This window comes from Mastacembelus armatus, chromosome 23, assembly GCF_900324485.2.
Source record: "Mastacembelus armatus chromosome 23, fMasArm1.2, whole genome shotgun sequence".
Lineage (NCBI taxonomy): Eukaryota > Metazoa > Chordata > Actinopteri > Synbranchiformes > Mastacembelidae > Mastacembelus > Mastacembelus armatus.
Genome location: NC_046655.1, coordinates 13,330,064 through 13,353,421, shown reverse-complemented (window position 1 = coordinate 13,353,421; position 23,358 = coordinate 13,330,064). Strand labels below are relative to the sequence as shown.

Sequence of the window (23,358 nt, the reverse complement as noted above, 5' to 3'; positions counted from 1 at the left end):
AGGGCGAGGGCTTAGAGAGAGCTGTTTTCAGCAGAGATGGGATATCAACAATGATCCAGTCACTGAACAGGAGATCAGTGCTGTGACCCAATCATAAAACAGGACACCAGCGTGTATCCCAGCATGCTCGGGCCAGTGTGTACAGTCATCGCGAGCAAGGTTAGATCCAAAAGGGCTAAAGACACGCAACAGTTTGGTTTAAAATGGGTCAAACACAAGCACGATCAAATATCCTCGTTATAGCATGGACAGCACTGAATCACAGTCATCTTCCACAGGCTAACATTGAACTGAAATCAGTGGTTCCCAACATGAGGACTGGGACCCTTGAGGAGGTCACAAAATAAGTCTGAAGGGTCACAAGTTGATTATGATGTCAGAGGTCATAGAAAATGATATTTTTTTTTCTCTGAGCTCTGTGTTTGCTTTTTACTTCTTGTTGTGAAATAATAGGCAGTTTAGTACAAAACGGTCTAAACCACTGTGGCAGTGGGAAATGTTTGGTTTGCATAAACAGTAACAGTGTTGCTGAACAACAAAAGCCGAGGCTCAATAAAATGAAATGAAATGTCTTTTTTCAATCATAGCAATCCTACTTTGCAAATAGGCAGCTGGTGCATGAAATAACATAACATTCAAAATCTCAGCTCCAAACTTTGATTTGTTTTTTTCATTGCTTTTCTGCAACTCCAGGTCTACTGACACTACATGCAGTTTAATGACCTCAGTGACCTGATACGTATCTTCCTCTCAGGGCGGTGAGGGAGTCACTGTCTGTAGCTGCTGATACAGCCTGGAACATGACCCTGATGATGCTCCTCTGATTGGAGGGACAATCAGACCACAAGATGACCTTGCTAGAATCAGATCAGGGCCATGGCCAGTCACCGATGCTCATTAGCATCTCTGTCAGTAGCTGATCTTATGTGTCGTCTTTCACTGCTTCGTTGAAATGAAACACACACACGCACGCACGCACGCACGCACGCACACGCACACACACACACACACACAATCTAGCATGTAAATGATTCATCACAGATTTTACCAGTGTAGCTGTGGTCCAGCAGTATTGATGAAGCCTTACATCTGCTGATGCAGTAGTAGGAAGAAGAAGACGGGGATGAGGGGGGGCTGACCTTCCCTTGTTCGCTGTCTCTAATGCCCAATACTCTGAACTGTCTTGCTGCCAGATTTCTCTTTCTCCCTCTCTCCTTCAGACTCCCCTTTCTCTCTGGTTGCAAGATTTTGAGCCCACTACCACCACCACCACCACCACCTCCCCCACAGCCTTGTCTAAGGAGACGTCCGCCCCAGTGAACTCATTGACCAGGGACAGGCTTGTTTTCACTCCCTTCTAGAGTAGGAAGGAGAAGTGTTTGCTGTAAAAAAAAAGTCAATTTTTGCAAGTCATTTTGGTCAAAAGTGAGTCTTGAAATCAGACTTTCAGCTTTCAAAGAAGCATTTCAAAAGAATACCACTGGGATAGGCTCATGTATTTACAATGATTCCCACTTTTTACAAGATTTTCTCTCGAAATTTGTGTCATGTTATTGATAGAAAGTGAGTGAGCTGCCTAGTTGAATGAGAGTTACAATTACAGGAAACAATTCTTGCAACAAGCAAGTTATATCATCCCAATTGGAACCAAAAGACATACAAAAAGATGGCCACTTTTTGCAGCGTTAACAGCATCCCGTCTGGTCCCTCCTGCCAAACAAATGTCAGAGTTAGAGGGAGACACACACACACAGACACCAGGGCAGAATGCAAATGAACGCGAGTGGAGGAAAGTGAGAGGACAGAGGAAGAATTACAGTGGATGAAAAACAAGATAAAGCCTTTTGGTTTTGTAAAAACGTGGGTGAACACCACAGCAGCAAAGGAGGATGGAGGGCTGTGTGTGGGGATTGCAGGGCTGGTACCCAAGATGGGAGGGAATGTGTGAGGCTGTGGATATGTCTGGGCACACACACAGGTTCAGATGAGGACACACAGACATGCAAGTGCACGCACACCAACACACACACACACACTTGATTAGGAGAGCAATCCTTCTCTATTCTCTTGATTAGTCTGAGGGTTTTTCCAGCTCAATGGGCTCTCTGTGTTTTATTTCCTCCGTTATCCATTGACTAAAACAGAAAAAGCTTTGCAAAAACAATGAGAGTAGGGTATCTATTGCAAGTGATTGTAGGGGTAATTTGTGATTTTTTAAACGTGTGCACTACTTTCCCAAGCCCGGTGGTTAAACAAGGGTGTGGTGCTGGTGTATATGAGTTTGTGTGTGGCACTGTATTCAGAGCAGATATTGTTATCAAAGCCCTCTGCTGTGCCATACGCTTCATATGGAAGAAATAAAGGTGCGTCATGGAGCAAAAGCAAGAAATGGGGCGCTTGTTTTGATACGCTATGTTTCTGTAGCAACACGCAGGGGTCACAGTATTTTGGCAATAAGACCAGGAAATTCTGTGGTGCCTGTTGATGATCAAAACCTGCTTTTTAAAAAAAAAAAAAAAAAAAAAAAAAAAAAAAAAAAACTCAGGACAGTTTAACTGTTTGTGATTGCTGAAATATGCTGGAAGTGGCAGGATTTACAAAACCTGTTTGTTATCACATTTTGTTCTTTTGGAAACTAAACTTGGACGCTACACCTACATTTACTGCTGATGTAAACAAAAGATCCACATTCTTCAGGAACCGTTTATTATTTACTGTGTGCTTCTCTGTTACCAGTCTATTCAGCTAATGTGATTTTGCCTTGGTCTATGTAACCGAACATACAACAGTAAGTGACTCATTTGTCTAAACAATGCTGATTAGATGATCACAATAAGCAGCACTTATCAGTTAAAGCCGCTCCATTTAATATATTTTTTATATTGTAATGTGAAAGATGCCACTGTGCACTTCCAGTTCAGCACCACAGTGCAGCAATTTGGTGGAAACCAAAACAAATCTGGAAAAAAAAAGTGAATATTGCACTTACTGGAAACAACAGAAAACAAATGCTAATGTTGCCCCACAACTGCTAGCTAATACCTTCACCATGCCAATATAAGGTGAGATTATGTCTCCTATTCCAGTATTTCAAAATAAAATAGCAGAAGTGGGGAAAAGTTAGAGAAATGTCAGAAAATAACTTTATAATTGCAATGTTTATATTTATATTCACAGCATCATGGAGAACTAAGACTTTCAAAGTGGCCACACAAACTGCAGGTGCAATGTTCATACGAACCCTGGAAACTCACGTGAACATTGGGCACAAAGAACAAGAAATGTGTCAGTATTGGGGTTTTCACTGGTGCCTCAGGTCCTTTTTCACCGATTGATTACTTTGATACTCCACAGTGCTTGTGACACCACCGTAATATCAAGATCTGTAGACGCGTGCGAGCATCCCATCGACTACAAAATCCAGGAATGTTCCACCGAGTCAGGAACTCAAACACAATACAAGTGAACAACAGCATATATAGTAATAACAGCCTATTCCTGGAGAGACAAACCACAGATGAAGGCCAAATATCCAAATGCACAGACAGGACTTTTTAGCGTCAGTGATCACTCCCTCACATCCAGCTTTGCTCATAATATGCTGCTTCATCCTGCAATTAGAGCTGAACGTTGGTTTGCACAAAATACCTCAAAGCATGCAGGGAAGTGTACTGTTTGTGCTGTTTACTGATCCCACAATGACAAACTCTCCAGCTGGCTAGAGTGGTTGTGTTGCTCCTCTCGGCCCAACACCTGGCACCGTGGCGGCTATGTCTAGGAAAGAGACCTCTGCCAGGCCTCAATTACGGGGAGAATAATCCAGTACACATTGAAGCAATTACAGCCCCATAGAAATCAATATGCTTTCGGTTAAAAAGTGATCTGCTCCCAACCCTCTGGAGAAGCTCCGACTCAGTCGGCCTTTGATTTTTCTGGGAGATGGGAGCAGTTTATCTTGAAATGAGCACAGATGATGCTTTAGCTGCTGCTGTGGTTTCAACTGTCATTCAGGCAGAGAGAACACGCAGGTGACATGGAGTGCGAGGAAGAGCAGAGGATGCATATTGATTTTCAGTCCCTGAGCCAGTACAAACAATTGTTGGGAAACTGATGTTGCATAAAGTAAAAAGCCACATAAACAAACAAAATTCCCCATAAATCACAAAGGAAACAGATGTTTTTCTGTGTGACTTACTCTGTTGACTGAAAACTAATATATGGATGTTAATGAGGGATAAACTATGTATTATTTATGTATTCAGAAGCATGCAGAGTGAAAATCCTCCAACACAAGCTGTGACAGCAGGGGGAAAAGACTGACAGCTCATCCATCCCCTGTGAAGCACAGTGCTGAACCCTGATCCTCATTATTATTACTCTACTGCCATCGTCTGGCTGAACAAGGCTACTGCAGCAACTCCTCAGTAGGACGTTCACAAAATAACACGAAGTATACTAAAAAAAAAAAAAAAAGTATTTTAAGCAAACCTGATTTATGAGGACACAGCTGCAAAAAGCAGCAGTACACAGTGGTTAAACAGCTTTGTAGAATTGGCATGTTGTATATAGTTTTTCAATACTGTTTAATCTGTTTCATTCTCAGAGCTGCCAATAAATCAATAAGTGGATCAAAAGAAAACTGATCGCTAACTATTTTAATTTAGAATGTCAGGATCTGCTGCTCTTTATCTGATAGTAACATTTTGGATTTCAGACTGAATCAATAATAATAATCATTAGGCACAGCCCTAAATCAGATAACAGGGTGACATGTTTACACTTCAGGTGTTGACCAACTGCATAAAACCAGCTTCTTCAAAATCCTGACTAATAATCCGAACTGCTTTTCTGTCTGTTTATTGTTCCAGCAAATTTGACCTAAAAAAAAAAAAGAAAAAAGGAGCAAATATTAAAGTCATGGTTGATTTATTTCCAAACACCACGTAAGCAGAAATGATTCATTCACATCCAATACATACAGTACATGCCTTACACATGTGAATCGACACAGCATGGGAAACAGAACAACTGAGGGTTTGGTCAAAATAAAGTTAATTAAGAACCAAGAACTATTCTGTTTTTTGGTGAACACAGTGGAAACTTTAACATCATATAAAAGAAAACCTGCATGAAGACAGATTTCTACTGAAATTCTATCTTCCCTTCATCGTTGAATGAAGGTTCAATCTTCACGTCGTGAGTGAGTGAGTGTTCCCAGAGGGATTTTTTCTGGAGGAATGCTATCCCACACTCCTCACACATGTAGTTCTTTGGCTTCCCGGTGTGAGTCCGCCTGTGTTTCTTCATGTGATACGACAGCCTGAAGCCTTTATCGCATATGTCACATTTAAACGGCTTCTCCCCCGTGTGGATGCGCATGTGCGACTTCAAATACCCCGACTGGATGAAGGCTTTGCCACACACTTCACACTTGTATGGGCGCTCCCCGGTGTGATACCTGTTGTGTAGCCTCAGCTCATTGGCCGTCAGGAAGGTCTTACCGCACACGGTGCATTGGTGAGGCCTCTCTCCGGTGTGGATCAGCTCGTGTCTCTTTAGGGACGTCTCCTTCATGAACTGCTTCCCACAGCTGTTGCAGGGATACCTGACGCCGATGTGGACCTGTTCCACGTGGTTGGTCAGCTGTAGCTTTGTGCGGTAGGCCATGTCGCATTGCGTGCAGGTCCACGGTCTCTCCTCTGAGTGGGTTCCCATGTGGACTGTGAGCTCAGACGCCGAGCGGTAACACTTTCCACACTGCCAGCACAGGAAAGGCTTTTCCCCGGTGTGTTTCCTCTGGTGCACCGTCAGACAGTTAGAAGACCTGAACTTCTCTGGACACATGTTGCAAATGTAGGGGAACTCTCCTTTGTGGATCCTCTGGTGGATGGCAAGGTAGGACAGCTGGATGAAGGTTTTGTCACATTGTGCACAAGGATATGGTCCGGTGAAGTTGTGCTGCTTCTCGTAGTGCTCCCTCAGGCGTCTCAGCAGAGTAAAAGTCTTGTCGCACATGGTGCACTGCATGGGTCTGTGCATCAGTTTGTGCCTCTCGAAAGCCGGCTCGTTAGCGAGTATCTTGCCGCACTCTTTGCAGTAGAGCGGATCGTGAATCCTCTGGTGCACTTTAAGCATAGTCATGCTCTTGAATTCTTTTCCGCAGTCGTCACATTTCATAATTTCTCTCATTTCTACTTTGCAAATGTTTTCCTGGTGCTCCTTCAAAGCAGACAGGTATTCAAAGTGTTTGCCACAGTTTGAACACCACACAGGGATCTTCAGCAGTGGCGCCTGCTGGCTGTCAGTACTGAGTACTTCACTTTGGCTGGACCCCACTCTCAGCTCCCTCTTCCATGGGAATCGGCTGCTTTTCTTGTGGCAAATGGCATAAATCTGGTGTCTTTTCAGCCCGTGCATGTGTTTGAAACGCTTCTTGCAGTGGACGCAGTGATACGGTCGATCATCTGTGTGACACTGTATGTGCCTGTTCAGTGTTTTGACACTGTCGAACGCCCTGGAACAGACAGGACACACTTTGAAGGCTTTTTTGCTGCCTTTTTGCACAGGCCCAGATGGGGACTCATTAGAAGTGTCTGCAGGTGCGTCAGGATGACTTTCCTTCTTATCAAGGCCACTAGTATCATCACAGCTCTGAGTGTCGGCTTCAGCCAAAATCTGTTCCACTGTCTTGCTCTGTTCCTCTCTGATCCCCTCGTGACCGTGAATAATCTGATGCTTTTTCAGGGTGTCCTTGTACTTGAAGCCCTTCTCACAAGTGACACAGATAAAAGGACGTTCCTCTGAGTGAGACCGTAGATGCTTTGCGATGTCTGCGGTGCAAGGTAAGATCCTGCTGCAGATGGGACAAATTTTACCCTCCGACAACCCGTCCGAGGGAGGCTGTGGATTTGATCGCTGTGTCTCTCTCCTCTTAGACTTTTTCAGCTCTTTGCTCTTACAAATCTCTCTCTGGTGTCTCTTTAAGACATAAGGGTTCTTGAATTTCTTCTCACAGAAAGAACATTTATATGGGCGGTCCTCTGAGTGGGACTTCATGTGTCGCTCCATGTCTACTCTACGAGCAAAATACTTTCCACATAAAGAGCAACTTTTGTTTTCTGACATCTCTGAAGTGCTAGGATCTCCCGGATCCTCTTTGGTGTTGTTACTTATCTCTTCCTTTTCATGAACGCGCATGTTGTGTCTGTTCATGTCATAATGGTCCCTGAATCGCTTGTCACAGTTGGCGCATTTGTACCTGAGATCCCGATTTGCAGAGTGAATTTCCTGGTGTCGTCTCATGGCTGCAGCTCGCAAGAAAGTCTTACTGCACACAGGGCACGTCTTATTGTTGGGGTATTTTTTTCTTTGCCTCTTGGCTGCGGCTGAATCTTTTTCTTTTAAAGCTTTTCTCTTTAACTGGAGCCTTTTGCTTTGTTTGAGTGGTTGAAAGGCCGCTGGCTTTAAGGTGCCACTGACCTCCTCTTTTGTCGTCTCCTGGTCATTTAACTCACTTTCGTCCTGATCGTCAGGATCAACCAAACCCGATGGCTGTTCAATCTGTATGTAATCCAACAGTGTCACAGTTTCACCCTCCACCTGGACAGTCATGCAACCCTGCATCTGTTCTGATGGAGCCTGTAACTGTATTTGGTCTGCATCGATCACAACCTTCTCCAGCTGAGGGAGGGACAGCGAAGAGAGGATGCAATTCCCAAAGGAAGAAGGAATGGTCTGAGTTTCATCTGTGGTGAAAAGAAGAATCCCATCAGCTTAATGGTTTAGATTAAAATCAGTTTACAGTCAATAAGAATGGATAACTGAGATGATTTGCATCATTGACTGATTGGGTGTAAAACTGTCTTAATTATCTGGAGCTGCTGTCATATCCAGGTCCTCACACCTGTAAGAGTACAAGGTGATTCACAAGTAGTTGGATCATGACCAGACTGAGGGTGGATATGTGAAGTTATTTTCATATATTCCAGTTTGATGGGTTATATCTCCTCATTAACTTCCTGAACAATCAACAACCTGCCTTTCAGAGACCTGACTGGATTTCAGGTTTTTTAAACTTTGGTCGACTGTCTTGACGTTTGTTCAGTTTCAGTGCCCGATTTCCCTCAATGCCTCCGGTAAAAGATCCATCAGAAACCGTAAACATGAGTGTATTAGAGCAGCAGTGTACTCTTGACTGGGACTGAACATATCTGCAGATACATATTTTTCCCCTCCTTATGTTATTTTCACAGTAAATGTACTGCAGATTTTCTCTTTGTGAGCACACAGATGTCCTGTCACAATAAATTTTGTTTTAAATTGTCAACACACAAAACCAACCAGGAGTTCAGTGAAAGCAGCCAAGGACTGATTGGTTGGCAGATTAACACATGTAGTGTAAGGTCATTAGAAGCCTTAGAGAGAGCTATGATGGAAAGTTAATACAGTTATATAAATAAAAGACTGGTTGTGTTAGTTTTGGCCACAAACTTTACAGTTTCAACTGAGCATGTGTTTTCTTCACTGTATTTGGAAGTGACCATTATAATCTCTAATGTCATGTTTGAAATGAACCAGTCCTGACTGATCTGCAGGGCACTGGCTCAGGTTTATTAAACAGATTCATTGTGGTTCAGTTTATCAGGCTAATTTTCTGGGGCACCTTTATAAAACAGTCCTCTAGTTTTTATCAAAGTACTGTAGCTAAATCTCAGGTTTTCAGAAACCTGGATTTGCTAGCAGAATTATGTTAGTGCTCCAGGTGGATGAATGATTTTCTGAAACCAGGATATGACCCGTCCACGACCTGGATATTAATGTGCATGTCAACACGCTCATTAACCCAAAAGTCTTTAATAAAATCTTATTTAACAATCATTAAACTGACAAAGGATTATGACAGTACATCCAACCCAGATCAGACTCACCAGCTAAATCAAAATGGCCCAGTGCAGTGTGGTGCAGGAGCACAGTTTTCAGATGCTGAAGGTCAGGAACTGAGTGCACACACTCCTCCAGAGCAGAGGGGACAGCACTGAGCATCGATGCAGTCTTAGGAGGAGACAGAAGATCACAGGTCAAAAATGTTTTAGAGCTGGCACTATGTCCTCACATCCACTACAGTCACAGTGCTAAAGAAATCCAGTGCCCTACTTTCAACTTTAGCCACGACGGAGGACTAAAGACAGCCATCATCTCACCAATTCTAAAAAAACCTGGTCTCGATCCTGCCGACCTTAACAACTTCCGCCCTATCTCCAATCTCCCGTTCCTCTCCAAAATCCTGGAAAAAGTTGTTCACCACCAGGTCCATACCCACCTTTCCGCCAATAGCCTATACGAACACTTTCAATCTGGTTTCCGCCAACTTCACAGCACTGAAACTGCCCTGGTCAAAATCACCAACGACCTCCTAGTAGCCGCAGACTCTGGCCTTGTCTCCATCCTCATCCTCCTTGACCTAACTGCAGCTTTTGACACCATCTCACACAATATTCTCCTCCATCGCCTTGCTTCCATCGGCATAGCCGGCTCGGTCCTCTCATGGTTCACCTCCTACCTATCTGACCGCACCCAGTCCGTCCATCTCCAGAACTTCCACTCCCAGCCCTCTACTGTCAGTTGTGGCGTGCCTCAGGGCTCTGTCCTGGGGCCCCCCCTCTTTATTATTTATCTCCTTCCTCTCGGAAATATCCTTAGGCAACATAACATCAATTTCCACTGTTATGCAGACGACACCCAGCTCTACCTCTCTGCTGCTCCATCTTCTACCCTCCCCCCTCCCTCCCTCCTTACCTGCTTACATAATATCAAATCCTGGTTCACCCATAACTTTTTGAAACTCAACCCTGACAAAACTGAAATTCTCCTCGTGGGCACCAGATCCACCCTTTCTAAAACCAGCACCTTCTCCATTCAAATTGACAACAATACTGTCCCCCCCTCCCCCCAAGTTAAAAGCCTGGGTGTCATCCTAGACGGTACTCTCTCCTTCACTCAGCATATCAATACCACTACCCGGTCGGCCTACTCCCATCTCCGTAACATAAACCGCATCCGTTCCTCACTCACCACCGATAGCACGGCAATACTCATTAACGCCTTTGTCACCTCTCGTTTGGATTACTGTAACTCACTCCTCACTGGTCTACCTCTCAAATCACTTCGCAAACTTCAACTTGTCCAGAACTCTGCTGCCCGAATCATCACCAGAACTCCATCCTCACATCATATCACCCCTGTCCTTAAACAACTTCACTGGCTCCCTGTGTCCTTCCGTATAAACTATAAAATCCTCCTTCTCACCTACAAAGCCCTCCACTCTATTGCCCCACCATACATCACTGAACTACTTCATATCTATTCTCCACCTCGTCCTCTCCGCTCCTCCAGTTCCACTCTCCTCTGCACCCCTACAGCGCGCCTGGCCACCATGGGCGCTAGATCCTTCAGCCACACTGCGCCCCGCCTTTGGAACATTCTCCCTCATCGCATCCGGTCGTCTCCGGACTTATCAACTTTTAAATCATCACTCAAAACATATCTGTTCCGTATAGCGTTTTCCACCTAACTCTCTTAACTTCTCAAAGCAGCCCGTGATGTCCTACCACCCTCTGCCTATTTCATATTGTCTCATACTGTTTCATATTTGTTGTTCTGTCATCTGGGTTTCTGTATTTCAATTTACTTTTACTGTACTTCGCCCACTTCCTAGATAATCCACGCTTTTGCCTTTACATTCTCTCCCGCCGTTTATGTATTCTTGTTACTGTTGTTTTAATGCACTCTATGTATATCATGCTGTATGCTTCCTTTTCTATCTGTAAGGTGACCTTGAGACTTTGAAAGGCGCCATGAAATAAAATGTATTATTATTATTATTATTATTAAAGTACGCCAGCAGATAAATGCTAATAAGATTTGACTATGACTAAGTGATTGTTTACTCTACCTGCCCACAATCAGGTTCCCTTTAGACCTCAAATAAATGTTTCTGGTAGGTGAGAAACAGTACCTGCTGTATGTCTGGTACTGGAAGAAGCTTCTCCAGCCTGGACAGAAAATCCAACATTAGCACCTGTAGAGCGCTGTCATAGTCAGGTCCGAAATCCGTCGGGAAAACATCCTGAAACAAATCAGAACCACTTATCGTTTAACACTGAAGTACTATTAAAGAAATGCAATTTATTCTTATTCTGCTAATGTTGCTTTAATAACATCAGCACAAAAGGTTTCACATAACACAAATTCAAAGAGGCAAATCACCAACCTGGAAAAACTTTTCCTTCTCTTCAGGGTCTTTCAACAGCAGTTCAATTTGATCCACAAAGTTTGACTCTGGAAACTCAACATCTGCAAAACACGGCTGGAACGAAAATAAACACAGCTGAAGTTGAAGGAGAAAGAAAAATGAGTTATTGGAATAAATGACTACAGTGAGGAACTGTGAGGCTAACCTGCGCTGCCCAGGCAGATACAAGGGCCTTGATCCGCTCCAGGTGCATCTCGATGGTTTCCGTATCTGTTACCTGCTCGGTTTGACACAATTCAAGCACCACCTGGAAATGTTCTTCAATTAAAATCTGAACTCTTTTCAAATGAGAAATCCTGAATCTTGCAAGTGTTGATGGTATTTTCTTTGACAGAAAAATTGAATCCCTCAATCAGCTCTTTTGTTGTCAGCCAGTACATAATTGAACCTTTTACGGTTGTTGAGACACTCTGAATTTGTGGTGATTTTCACGATTATCCCCATTGTCACACTGTTTTGACATAACATCTACACTGAAAATTAAAATGTTGTCATGTAGTGCAATCACCTGTTTTAGAATAAGCACTCAAAGAAAAAAAAAACAACAACAAAAAAAGTCCTACCCGTGCTCTGAGGCCCAGGAGGAGCTGTGCTTTCTGATCTGTATTCACTAACTCTGGGACAATATCTGTGACTGTGCTGATGAACTCCTCCACCATCCCATAGTCCTGCACACTGCCCCTCTGCACCACCTGCCACATGGCTGCCGACACCAGGCGCAGAGGAGGAATGAAAAGGCGCAGAGACGGCAACAGAAGGGGCGGATCTGGAAAACAAATGACAATTAAAGTCATTACCAAAAATGGGTATTTTTAAAAAAGTGCTCCCAGTGTCACCTGGTATTTAAAACAGAAATATACAGCTGATATAATCAGAAACTAATAAACATCTTTTGATAAAGATCTCTGACTTTTGCTGACGTTGTTCTTCTGTCTTTTATAATAACACACTGAACATCTATAGGTTCTGGACTATTGGTTGGACAAACAAACACAGCTGTGAAGGTCGTTTTCTCAGTTGTATTGACTGCTGGTAATAAAAACACACACAGCTGGTTACACACGGGGGACTAATTATACTTTGCACACAAAAAAAAACAACCAGTGCTCCCTGACAGTTTTACTGGGGCCCCAGTTTCTGAAGTTAATGGGCCACCAACACTCCCACCTCCTCCAAAGCACCGGGTTGCATTCATGGACTGGCAACTGTGTCGTAATTAATAGTCACCGCACAACATGGCTGCATTAGTCGTGACTTTTGCTTTTCGAATTACTGGAATAAGCAAATGTGATGCTCCTCTTCGAAATGACATTACTTCTCGGTTTGTTGTGTACAATGTGTTGCTGTATCTCTGCTTTGACGCCTGTGTCTTTTATTTTTATATTATTAGCCACTAATTATAACTAACGTTAGTTGAAGCCCGTGAATGCAACACCAGGCAGCCGTTACATTGCTCAATTTCTATTGCTAACCAGAAAAGCTACGCGGGTGGCTAACTAAGTAGTTAACTCTACTAGTTAGGTTACGGGTGAAACAGCGGGAGGACTAGTTAGCTAACTAGCCTAGCCGAGGTTAAGCTCCGTCTGGTAACTACCGCACACATCAGCTCCTTGGCGCTGCACCGTCTCACAAAGCTACCGCCATCTCAGAGCGGGCTACGCCATGTTCAAAATCGGGCGCACACAATCCAAAAGAAAACCTGAAAACTCGCGATGAGTGATACATGTTTGAATTTCCAGCGGCTTACTGTTATCGTTGCCATGCGGGCTTTCCATTTTATCCCGGAAAGTGCTCGGTTAGACAAGTAAATCAACTCAGGGTTGTTGTGAGTCGACGTCCGCCCGACCCTGCGGTGCGAGTTGGCGGAGAAGAAGGGCGGCTCGGTAGTCTGTTGTGAGTGCGCAGGCGTAGTGGCAACATGCGCCTCACTGGTTTTATTCGGTCCCCACGGTCTATTAGCGGTTCGTGTCTACTCATACGACCCAATAAAACACATATCCTGCTGGGTTTAGTGAAGAAAACAACACCGAGGACTAATCTGTCCAACTACTAAACATGTTGTTCTTCCTCGACCGGGGATGTCAGGTTGACGTGAAGCTGTTTTGGTTCATATCGCCCCCTAGAGGCCATTTGAGGAATGAGCCCTAGAAAGTTTTATAGTTTTCTGGGTTAATTTATTCAATGTCTGTTGATTTTTGACTGTTAACTAGATTAAAAAAAATTTAACTCAGTAAGCACCAGAATAATTATGTATTTTGTTATAATCTGGTTAAATTATGACAGCAAGGATTATATCATTTTTGCTTTGGGGGAATAAAGCTTGACCTGACGATAATGGTGGGCTGTTATAAAACACCAGTAGAGTGGTTGTAGGGGTAATATTTTATTATTTGCCCTTTATGACTTGCATAAACACATACAGTGTTACAGTGCTCCTACTAATGCAGCCTTCAGTATCTTTGATGCAGATTGAGAATAAAGGAATTCCCAAAAATAGATTTGCAGTCAAACTCTCTTGCAGACTTTTTATGTCCTTGTATTTCTTCATCAGTCTGAGTACATTTAGTCCACTGGCTTAGTGGAAGACTTTCAGTACCTTGAGTCATTTGCTCAGTCAAAGTAAACGGATTGATAAAACACCACAGAGCTGGGCTGTGGCCAGATTTGTCACATTTTTATCTGGGGGATGCTGCCGTGTCCTGGTAAAGGATCCTGTTATTCCAAACTAAGACTGCATTGTTTGCTTTCATCTTTGTGCTCCTGCAAAGACAAAAAAAGAACCAAACGGTTTAAAGTGTGGTTGTTTTATTAGCTGTCCACAAAGCATGTCATGGAAGGACAAACTGTAGCACGAGTGTAACATTCCTTTTTGTTGTTATACTCCACCACATCCTTGCTTCTCACACCATGAATAATTTATATTTCATATATATATTTTGTACAATATACATGTTTTCATTAAAGGAAAAGAAATAGCAAAAGTTCATCCCCCCGTGGATTTAAAATCTAGTGAATATCCCATGCATGTTTCCACTGAGTCTAGGAGAAATGTTGTTTATTACCAGGAACAAATACGCAGGCAAATAAATGCTCAGACAACTTAAGGGGAGAGTCTTAGACAAAGCTGGTGTACAGAGCACATTCTCAACTACATTAAACAAGAAGAGCCATGCGAACTGACATTTTACTCTAAGGCTTTGACCCAGTTTCAAATCAAAAGCGCCAGTACAGGGTAAGCTGAAGTTAGTCTTTTGCTAATGGCATAACATTGAGACTAATAAAAACAGAGATTTGGCTCATCTTTTCATGTTACAGCCACGTCCAGGTGCTGTTGGATCACAAAAAGACTTCAACTTACGCTCACTGTTAAAATATGAATGCTTTTGATTGAGGGAGGCTACAGTAACACTGGCACAAAAGGTGCTTGACATCATTATGAACCCTTTTACCTCTGTGGAGACAAAATGGTTTGCATCATTAAGTACGTTTCACATTTAAATAGCGAGTTTCAGTTCAAATGTGGGCATGTAAAGTCATTCAATATAAAGCCAAATATGTGGTAGGAGTTCATTTTCTCAACCAGAGTTAAGTCTAAATCATTTGGAAATAATCCTTTTAAAATGAGTGGCAAACACTTAACAGAAAATACACCATGGGATGTCACAAAAAATAAAAATCGTATATTCAGGCTTTTTTTCGGTCACTCGTTTGTCTATGTTAAGTGTCTTTATACTGAAGCTCCGTTATTCATTGTACTACTCAGAGTAATACAATCAAATAGAAATATTGCTTGATTTCAGAATTTTAAAGCATGTTTTTATACAATCTTTTTCACTTTTGTAAAACAAAATAGATGTGGAATGAAAAATAAAATATATAGTGCTATGCATGTAGGTAAGAAAATAAAGTTGTAGGATAATATTTATATTTAATTTTCTGTAACTATTTACAGAACTTAAAATTAACTCTTATATGTCTCTATGTTTCTCTTAAAATGTTGTTCAGGCCCAAAACAAGTATTTAAGTCAATTTGGGTGTGCTACAGTATTTTAAGTCCTACCATTCGTCTCTGATCTGATGGTACAGTCCGATTGTTGTAGAAACAACCACCATGAAGTATGAGGACACTTTAGACACAGTTGCATCGTCAGCTGTTGGAAACAGGGAGGCAGCTTTTTTGGTTTGTTGCTGGACTTAAGATATTACGTAATTTCCAAATAATCAACTTTTGTTGCGTCGTTACATTCATAAAAAATATCCTGTAAACTGAGACGTGAGTTAGTCAACTGGATTTAACTCAAATGTTGTTCAACTGCATTGAGAGTTTCTGGGCTCTTTCTGAATAATAAGTGTCAGATTCAACATTAGATTCTTTTAGAATTGATGTGTCATCTAATACACACCTGGCTGACAATATTTATTTCAATTGCTGCAAACTTTCCACTCTGACTTTATCAAAGATGTGACATCCTGGTCACAAGCATCAAATTCACAACATGAATCAACATTAAAAAATTGGATTCAAATCTCACCCAAGCCACAGCCTCATAAAAATAATAATCCTGCAGTTGGGGGAATGAAACAATCTGTGCACCTTCCTTTCCCTCCAATTCTGTTTTGAAAAGGGAAATTGGATTATTGGCACAGCAATCACATAATTCAACACTCCTCATTCAAACCTTCAGCATATATATGGGTAAATTAAAGCCAAGTTCAGGGACATAATTCCAGTATCACATGTCAAACCTCTGATAAATGAGTCTCACTATTCTTAGTCTCCTCAGTGGAGCACATCTGTCTCATAGTTTAACTTTTTATTTTGAAATTTGCTGCATTTTCCTGCAGGAGTTTTTATGTGCAAATTAAAAATGCCCATAAAAACAGATGGAAGAGTCATGCAATGTAAGAAATGAAATCCATCTGAGGTGAAGTCTAAAGCATAAAGTGACTTTAAAATGCATCTTGTGATCTACCCTGAAAACTTGGAATGTATCAGACATAGCAAAATAACTGAAGGATCTTCTCCTTTGATTGGACTTGAACTGGAACAATCAGCACCCTGCTCAGGCCGACCCATCGACACAGAAAGCACACCTAAAGCGGAACCGAGGAGTCGTACGAACAGATTAAACATGCAGGTTTGCATTAACAGAGACATACAGCGGGGACAAACTGTTCAGGGAGCACATTCAGTAAGACTGGTGTCATCAGCCAAGCAAGTGTAGGAGAACGCTGTACATCAGTTTACAAAAAAAAAAAGATCGACCAGCACGAAGACTTTCAGGACGTATTTACACTTTGCTTTAAATATCTTTAGAGAGAAAAGTCCCTGCCAAGTGAAATCCATCTCTAAATCCTGCTCAGTCCAGCTTGTTTTGCAAGTGACTAGAAAGTTGATAAGCAGCGTTTTCTCTTACTTCCTGTTGCAAAAGTGGTCTGTGAAGTAAGCTCTGCATAAAAAGCAATATGAGGGCAGCTCAGCTGAGGAGGACTCATGCAGAAAAGTCGACAGTGTGTGTGGCATTGTCTCAAATTCATTTTCCCAATTGGACGTCCGTGTTTCAAGCATAGTCTTCACTGAGCGGGCCGTCATTAGTCTAATCAGCGCCACAGTCTCGGCCGTGGTGGAAGTTCCTGTGATCAGTTTGGCCTCTGCACACAGTAGGTACTATAACACAGTGAAACGTATCCAACAGAGACGCGACAGAATGAGATGGAAATAGGTTCACCTAAAAGCTAATCTGCTGGCATTGCTACTAATCACTTTTATTGGTTGTATAGTAGGATAATCTTTCTGTTTTGGCATCTGTCTGACTTTATACTGCACTGGCACCAACTTCCACAAAGTGATGGTATTTGTAAACCAAAGTCTCATATCAGAGATAATGAGAAAGCTGCTTTTATTGATTTAAAATTCTATTCTACCTTGTGTAAGCAGAAAAGGTGTAGAGTATGTATTTCATGCATGTATTCTATATGAAATACAATAGAAAGTTTTATAATCATGGTCAGGTCAAAGTGATACTGCTGGGTCACGTCTTTTTTTTTTTCTTTTTCTAATGTTTCTTTTACTCTATGGGTGTGAAGTGATCAGTGGGAGCCAACTGGACAACAGAGCTCAGGCCTTTAACAAGGCAAGAAAGCCAAACATTAACCCTCAGTGGGCAGAATTAAAGGGAATCCCTGACATGAAGCCATCTGGCAGCTCCTCTTCAGCGTTGGGGCCAGGACAGGTGGATGGGGCTGTGTTACATGGATGCTGTGGCTGGATCAGAGGGCTGCATCACACCACGGAGCCCTTGGAGGTGGAGAGGTGGATGGAGTGGATGCGTGTGGCCAGAGTCTTCTCCAGGTCGTGGAGGATGTCGGAGCAGACGCCGGGGCTGGACACGGGGCTCTCGGCGGGTGTAGGTTCGTACAGAAGCTGCTTGAAGCTGTCCAGTTCAACCAGCAGCACCATGTTCTTCAGGAAATAGCCCTCGATGAAAGACGTAAGCTCCGTGGCACCAAGAAACTACACAGAACAAAGATGATGCACAGACGGGGAAATGTCAGTATCGTATCTTACCAATTATTCTAATCGTTTTAAGCTTTTGTTTTGTAAAAATAGTAAGAGGTTCTCACATCTCATTAGTTTTTTCAGGAACGTTGTAAGACAAGTAATATAATGATCCGACCTCCATCAATCCGTTATCAGCTGCTAGAGACCGTTTCTCACCTTGGCGTGTTTGTAGAGGTCCACACAGGTTTCGGTGGTGATGTTCTTGGAGCAGATGATCTCACAGTGTCTCTGAAGGGCCTCTAGCTGGAAGAATTTGGCTGCAGACAGGAGCTGCAGGGAACATTTCAGCCACACAGAAGGAGACACAGCACTTGGGATTAGACATGCTAAGACTCGTGCTGTTGTTCAACAGGCTGCAGTTAATTCTCTCTTACCTCCATAACTTCTGTGTTGCGTATGTGCAAGGACTCAGTGCCTCCACAGTACAGATACTGCATGACCAGCTGAAACAGAACAGCACAACAAAATATATAGAACAAGTTCTTCTTCATTTTAACTCTATGGTTGTTTCTGGCTACCCTGTCCTGTTGCATGTCGATGTCTTGTATATGGAACACAAACCAAAACCAGTCTGCAACAGGTTTCACAAAAATCTCATTAGATAATGCAGGAAACATCTTACGTGGAAAATATTGTACTTGACATGGCTGATTTCAATGCAGGTGTTTTCAGCTGCTGGGCGGTTCTGGAGCAGCGACTTGAACCTGGATGGAGGAAAAGAGATCAGTCACACTGTAGATGGGTGCTGACCACTGTGAATCAGTTCTGTTACCTGGGAAAAAAAAGCTAAAGTATAAAAAGGGAAACGCAGTGAAGTGCAACATGAGGACAAAAGCCTTCAGTACCTGGGTGAAGCTGTAAACAGCAACACTTTATGTGCATAAAATGGCTTCCCCTCCACCAGGAAAGTAACATCAGACATCTCCTTGTTGTTCAGAAAGTGGGGGTCTGCAGAAAAGAAGACGACAGCATGAGCCAATAAAAACAGCCAAATAAAGCCTCATTATTCAAGCAAACAAAGAAGATTAGCTAATGTGATCATTAATAAGCCACAGGGTGATTCATCTCTCAGCTATCAGCGTTGCATTATCAAAATACAGCAATGCTCAGCTCATTAGGAACCTGAAGGGAGGCCATTCGATATCCGGATCTTTAATGCTGCTTCTTAAAGTGCATCACTGACCATCCTGCTGGATTCATTTGTTATCCAAGAGTCTTAAAGCATCAGTTCTCCACGTGCACTAAATAACAGACCCTTTGTGCTTTATATTTAACCAACACTAGGTGGTGCTGCAGCTCAGCCACTGAATGTTTCACTGCCTCCTCAGCTCCAATCACAAGGAACCTCTGAGAAAAGTGGAAACGTTAAAATGTCTGTGACCTCCCCAGCTTCAAAGCAGCTTATAATTCCATATGAGACCGATAATTCAGGCCCTCGGTGAATCTGAATACAGATATCTACGTGCAAAACATACAAATGTTCAATGTCAGATGTGTGTTAGGAATTCTGAGGATGAAATGCCAGAGAAGACTTTTTATGTAATTTGATGTGTTGATGTTCTTTTTGTGAAAAGGTCATTATAATCATTTCAAAAACAAACGACTGTTTTCACTGGGCAGCTCAACACGTTGATTAATATTAAGCTTTTTGTTCAGCTCATAGTGTTGATGTGTGCAGGATTTTTAAGGCCTTACTATAAAGGTTTAGTCTGATTGGGATTTGTTGCTGTCTAAATAAAGTGATTTGGATTGAACTGACTTGCAGAATTATTGAAAAAGAAAAATGCACAACCACAACCGTTTCCTGAGCCAGATTTGATCATATATTTCACTTACCTGCGTAACCAACCAACTGAAAAATTCAAGTCCATTCTAATATTCCTGAATGTCAAAAAATAAAAAAGGTAATATTGATGTAATCTTGTCACATTATGAGTCTGATCTTCACATATTATAAATAACATAAAGTGATTCAACTGACAATTAGATTAGAAAAGCTTGAGCAGTTGCTGGAAAACTGAAAGGCTGAAAAGAAAGAGCAAAGTGCCGCCTACAGAGCCCTCAGGAACTGATAAGAAGGAGTCAGAAGAAGTTTGAGTCACAAGTGACCTCTAACCTCAATAAAGCTGGAGACAGATTTCCCACCCTTGCTGCTCCTTCACCAATCAACCTCAAATGTTCAGGAAGTGAGTATTTTTAAACCTGTCTTACCGAGGCGGGACGTCTGTTTCTTCTTGATCTCCGTCAGCTTAGGGATGGGGAAGGGCCCGTAGCACTGGGTGAAAATGACTGACAGCTGCTGACTTATCACCTCGTTCTGCAAACAAACACTAACACAAGTCAGGACAGAAACTTCATACTTCCCTGAGCTACCTGGAACAAAAAAATATGCAAATACATGATAATATGGTTTAGAGCGTGACTAAATAGATGCAAATATGAGACTTAATGTCAGCCCGGCACATGGGCACAGGACAGTTTGCACGACTTTGACTGATGTTGCTCCGACAAACATTTTGTTGACATGCACACGAATGAAAGCTGTGGTGACCTTGCTGGCTCGGAGGATCTGGAACATGAGCGGCAGGCCGTGTGTGATCAGCTCCTCTGTGTACTCCTCCTCCTGGATGCAGCTGAAGTCCTTGAGGAGGCCCTGGATCAGCGTGCGGCGGTGCTGGATGAAGCAGGTACGCAGGGACTCGAGCCAGGTGTGCAGCGTCCAGGGAACGCCTGGGAACACCACCACACACACAGTGAATACACACTCGCGCACAGCAAACAGAGTCTGGTTCGGTAGCAGTTTCGAGGGCGACAGAGCCGACCATGTTTCCATCACTTCATGGTGTTAATGCGTGTTGAAGGGCGAGTGCACCAGAAGTGAAAAGTTAGTGGAGAAGTCAGAGGATCTGGCAGGAAAATAAAGACAACACCTGAACATGATTCATGTGCCGTTAAAACACAGCCGCTGTAGTGAAATGACGAGCGCTGAATGATGCCTGATATGAAATAAACATAAATCATGATACGACGACAGTAACTGTGTCAGTCTGCATCTCTGAGATGATTAGTGCATCAACTGAGTGAAAAATGCATCAATTAATCCTTGAAGTCATTTATCAAACTAAACATTTACTTGTGGAAGAGTCTCAGATTTCAGGATTTGCCATCAAATACAGGCAGAGATGACAAAATATCCTGCCATTAGCAAATGACTGAGGTTTTTCTAAGCTCTGAGACATTTTCACTATTCTGTGACCTTTTAATGACTAATAATTCAGTTTCTGAGAACAACAGTGTGATTCCTGTCCCTGGAAACAGTATCTGCAACAATCTCAGTAAAAGATTTGTAACACTGTCTTTCCTGTGGTGAAAGTTTAATGTCAACCACATATTCCAGAGTCAACTCTTTATGCCAGTGTGGACAGAGAGTCCGTGTAGAATCGTCGGACATTTGACATTTTGAAATAAGCTCATTTGCTTTCCTGCTGACGGTTATATGAGGAAAAGCTACTAACCTGTCTAGTAAATGTGCGGCTAGCAATCTTCACATCTTACTCCCAGTGAGAAACTGAATTAGCACGTTTTCCAAAATGTTGAATTATTCCCTCAAAACTGAGACATGAAGATCTAGAGTTTTAAGACAACAGAGCAGATCTCCAGGGGACCATAGTGTGAGAGTAGCTACTGCACTGTAATGAGATTTTTTTTTTATCTACTCAGATCAATAAACAGCCATGTTGAGGTTTGAGCCCAATGAACTGGAAAATGTTGGGGTGAAATCTGATGGCTGCCACATCCACAAAACGAGCACAGCTTGAGGACCCTGTTTCATCGTCATGTTTACACCTTTGTGCTAAACTATTAGCACCTCGGAGATAAGAAGTCCTACTTCTGCAACGGTGTCATGGTTGGATGAGTAGCAGGGATTGGTGGGAGCGTGTACAGGACAGGACAGGACAGGACAGGACCGGACCGGACAGGACAGGACTGGACTGGACAGGACTGGACAGGACAGGACAGGACAGGACCGGACAGGACAGGACAGGACTGGACTGGACAGGACTGGACAGGACAGGACAGGACTGGACTGGACAGGACTGGACAGGACAGGACAGGACAGGACAGGACAGGACTGGACAGGCACAGGATGAGCACATCTCCAGGACAGCTGGAGGCACCAGACAGCGAGGCATGTGCGCCAGCGAAGCATGTACTGGTAAATCTGACCTAAGCTGCGGATGTCAATGGTGATGTCCACATGGCCGTGCTCTGCGCTATGGTACATGGCCTCTCTCAGGGCCCTCAGTTTGGCCTTTCCTGTTCGCAGCGTCCCTCCACTGTTGGCCTGCGGAGCCAACCTCTTGTCCCCGGGTTCCGAACCCTCGGCCAGGATCTCCTCCAGTGACAACACATCCCCTTTTTCCTTCTCTGAGTGGGACAGGAGCTTCCGAAAGACATTCCTAAAGGGTAAGATGGAGAAAAAACAAAAACATAAAAGAGATTAAAGGAAAGAAGAGTTGACAAGACCAAGTGACGGATTGTTTTAAGGTTAGGGCGAGAGGAGGAAAGAGAAGGACGGTGTGGGAGAAACAGTAAAATACACATCACGGCTTGAGGTCAAATAGCAGGAAGAAAAGCTGTGAAGTGGATGATCACAGGCAGAAAAGGGGTCTACGCTAGACCTGCGTGACCTCCACATTAAGGCCATTTAGATCTGATGACACTCTGAATATTCTCATGAAGTTAAATTAAGCACGACTCTACACTCTGAACCCGCTTCTGCAGAGTAATAACGCAAGAAACAGAAACTAATAATCTCCTGAAAAAAGACAAGGTCTTGTAAAATCTTTCAAAATAAGACGTATTGTGGTTCATTCATTCATCAGCACTGGGTGTAACATTGCAGCAGTGATGCTGCCGTGATAGACGTGCTCCTTTGAGAAGAACGGACTTCAACACGTGACACGTAGAGTGTAATTGCAGCCTGAGGATGCATCACTGCACCATCTGTTTTAGTAGCAACATAACCGCAGATTCAGTGGTGAGACTGTTTGATCACTGATGACAAGTCAGTGGGAGGCTCACAGTCGTTACTTTGAAGCTGTTCGTAACATTTTGTTTGATCACCACTAACAGTCCCTTGGGTTTGACTGCACATCCAAGCAGATTACCTAAATATTTTCTCAGCTTGGACCCATGGAGCTATACACTACATGACCAGAAATATGCAGACGCCCAAACATTACTCCCATCTGTTAACTTTTCATGACTATGGGCTTAGATTCGCTGCTACAGTCTCGAGGTTTAAGGGATTGTCCAGTTCAGCCTGAACAGCATGAGTGAAGACAGTCACTGATGTTGGCTGATAAGATGTGGTTCAAAGTTTATGCCTGAGTTGATCCCAAAGGTCTTGGATGGGGTTTAGGTCAGGGATCTGTAGCTCATTCACATTCTGCCTTACTTATAGCACAGAATAAAGCCAATG

General features: G+C 42.9%; 2 protein-coding genes across 3 annotated transcripts in view; both read right to left on the bottom strand.

Annotated features, from left to right (window-relative positions):
* Positions 1 to 4,909: 4,909 nt before the first annotated feature.
* LOC113141816 (zinc finger protein 14-like) lies at positions 4,910 to 13,374 on the bottom strand. Its single transcript, XM_026326380.2, has 7 exons — positions 13,059 to 13,374; positions 11,875 to 12,077; positions 11,457 to 11,558; positions 11,270 to 11,365; positions 11,015 to 11,125; positions 8,928 to 9,051; positions 4,910 to 7,745 (listed from the first exon to the last, which is right to left on the bottom strand). The coding sequence occupies exons 1-7, from the start codon at positions 13,084 to 13,086 to the stop codon at positions 5,143 to 5,145; spliced, it is 3,267 nt and encodes a 1,088-aa protein (XP_026182165.1). The 5' UTR covers positions 13,087 to 13,374; the 3' UTR covers positions 4,910 to 5,142.
* Positions 13,375 to 14,099: 725 nt separating this feature from the next.
* btbd11a (BTB (POZ) domain containing 11a) overlaps positions 14,100 to 23,358 on the bottom strand; it is a 120,781-nt gene continuing 111,522 nt past the window's right edge. For both annotated transcript variants that reach the window (XM_026326501.1, XM_026326502.1), the window contains exons 10-17: positions 22,101 to 22,333; positions 20,425 to 20,603; positions 20,085 to 20,190; positions 18,719 to 18,821; positions 18,496 to 18,577; positions 18,248 to 18,316; positions 18,030 to 18,143; positions 14,100 to 17,825 (exon numbers count right to left, since the gene is read on the bottom strand). In XM_026326501.1, the coding sequence (XP_026182286.1) occupies positions 17,595 to 17,825; positions 18,030 to 18,143; positions 18,248 to 18,316; positions 18,496 to 18,577; positions 18,719 to 18,821; positions 20,085 to 20,190; positions 20,425 to 20,603; positions 22,101 to 22,333 (1,117 nt within the window). In that variant the 3' untranslated portion in view covers positions 14,100 to 17,594. The remainder of the gene's footprint in view (positions 17,826 to 18,029; positions 18,144 to 18,247; positions 18,317 to 18,495; positions 18,578 to 18,718; positions 18,822 to 20,084; positions 20,191 to 20,424; positions 20,604 to 22,100; positions 22,334 to 23,358) is intronic.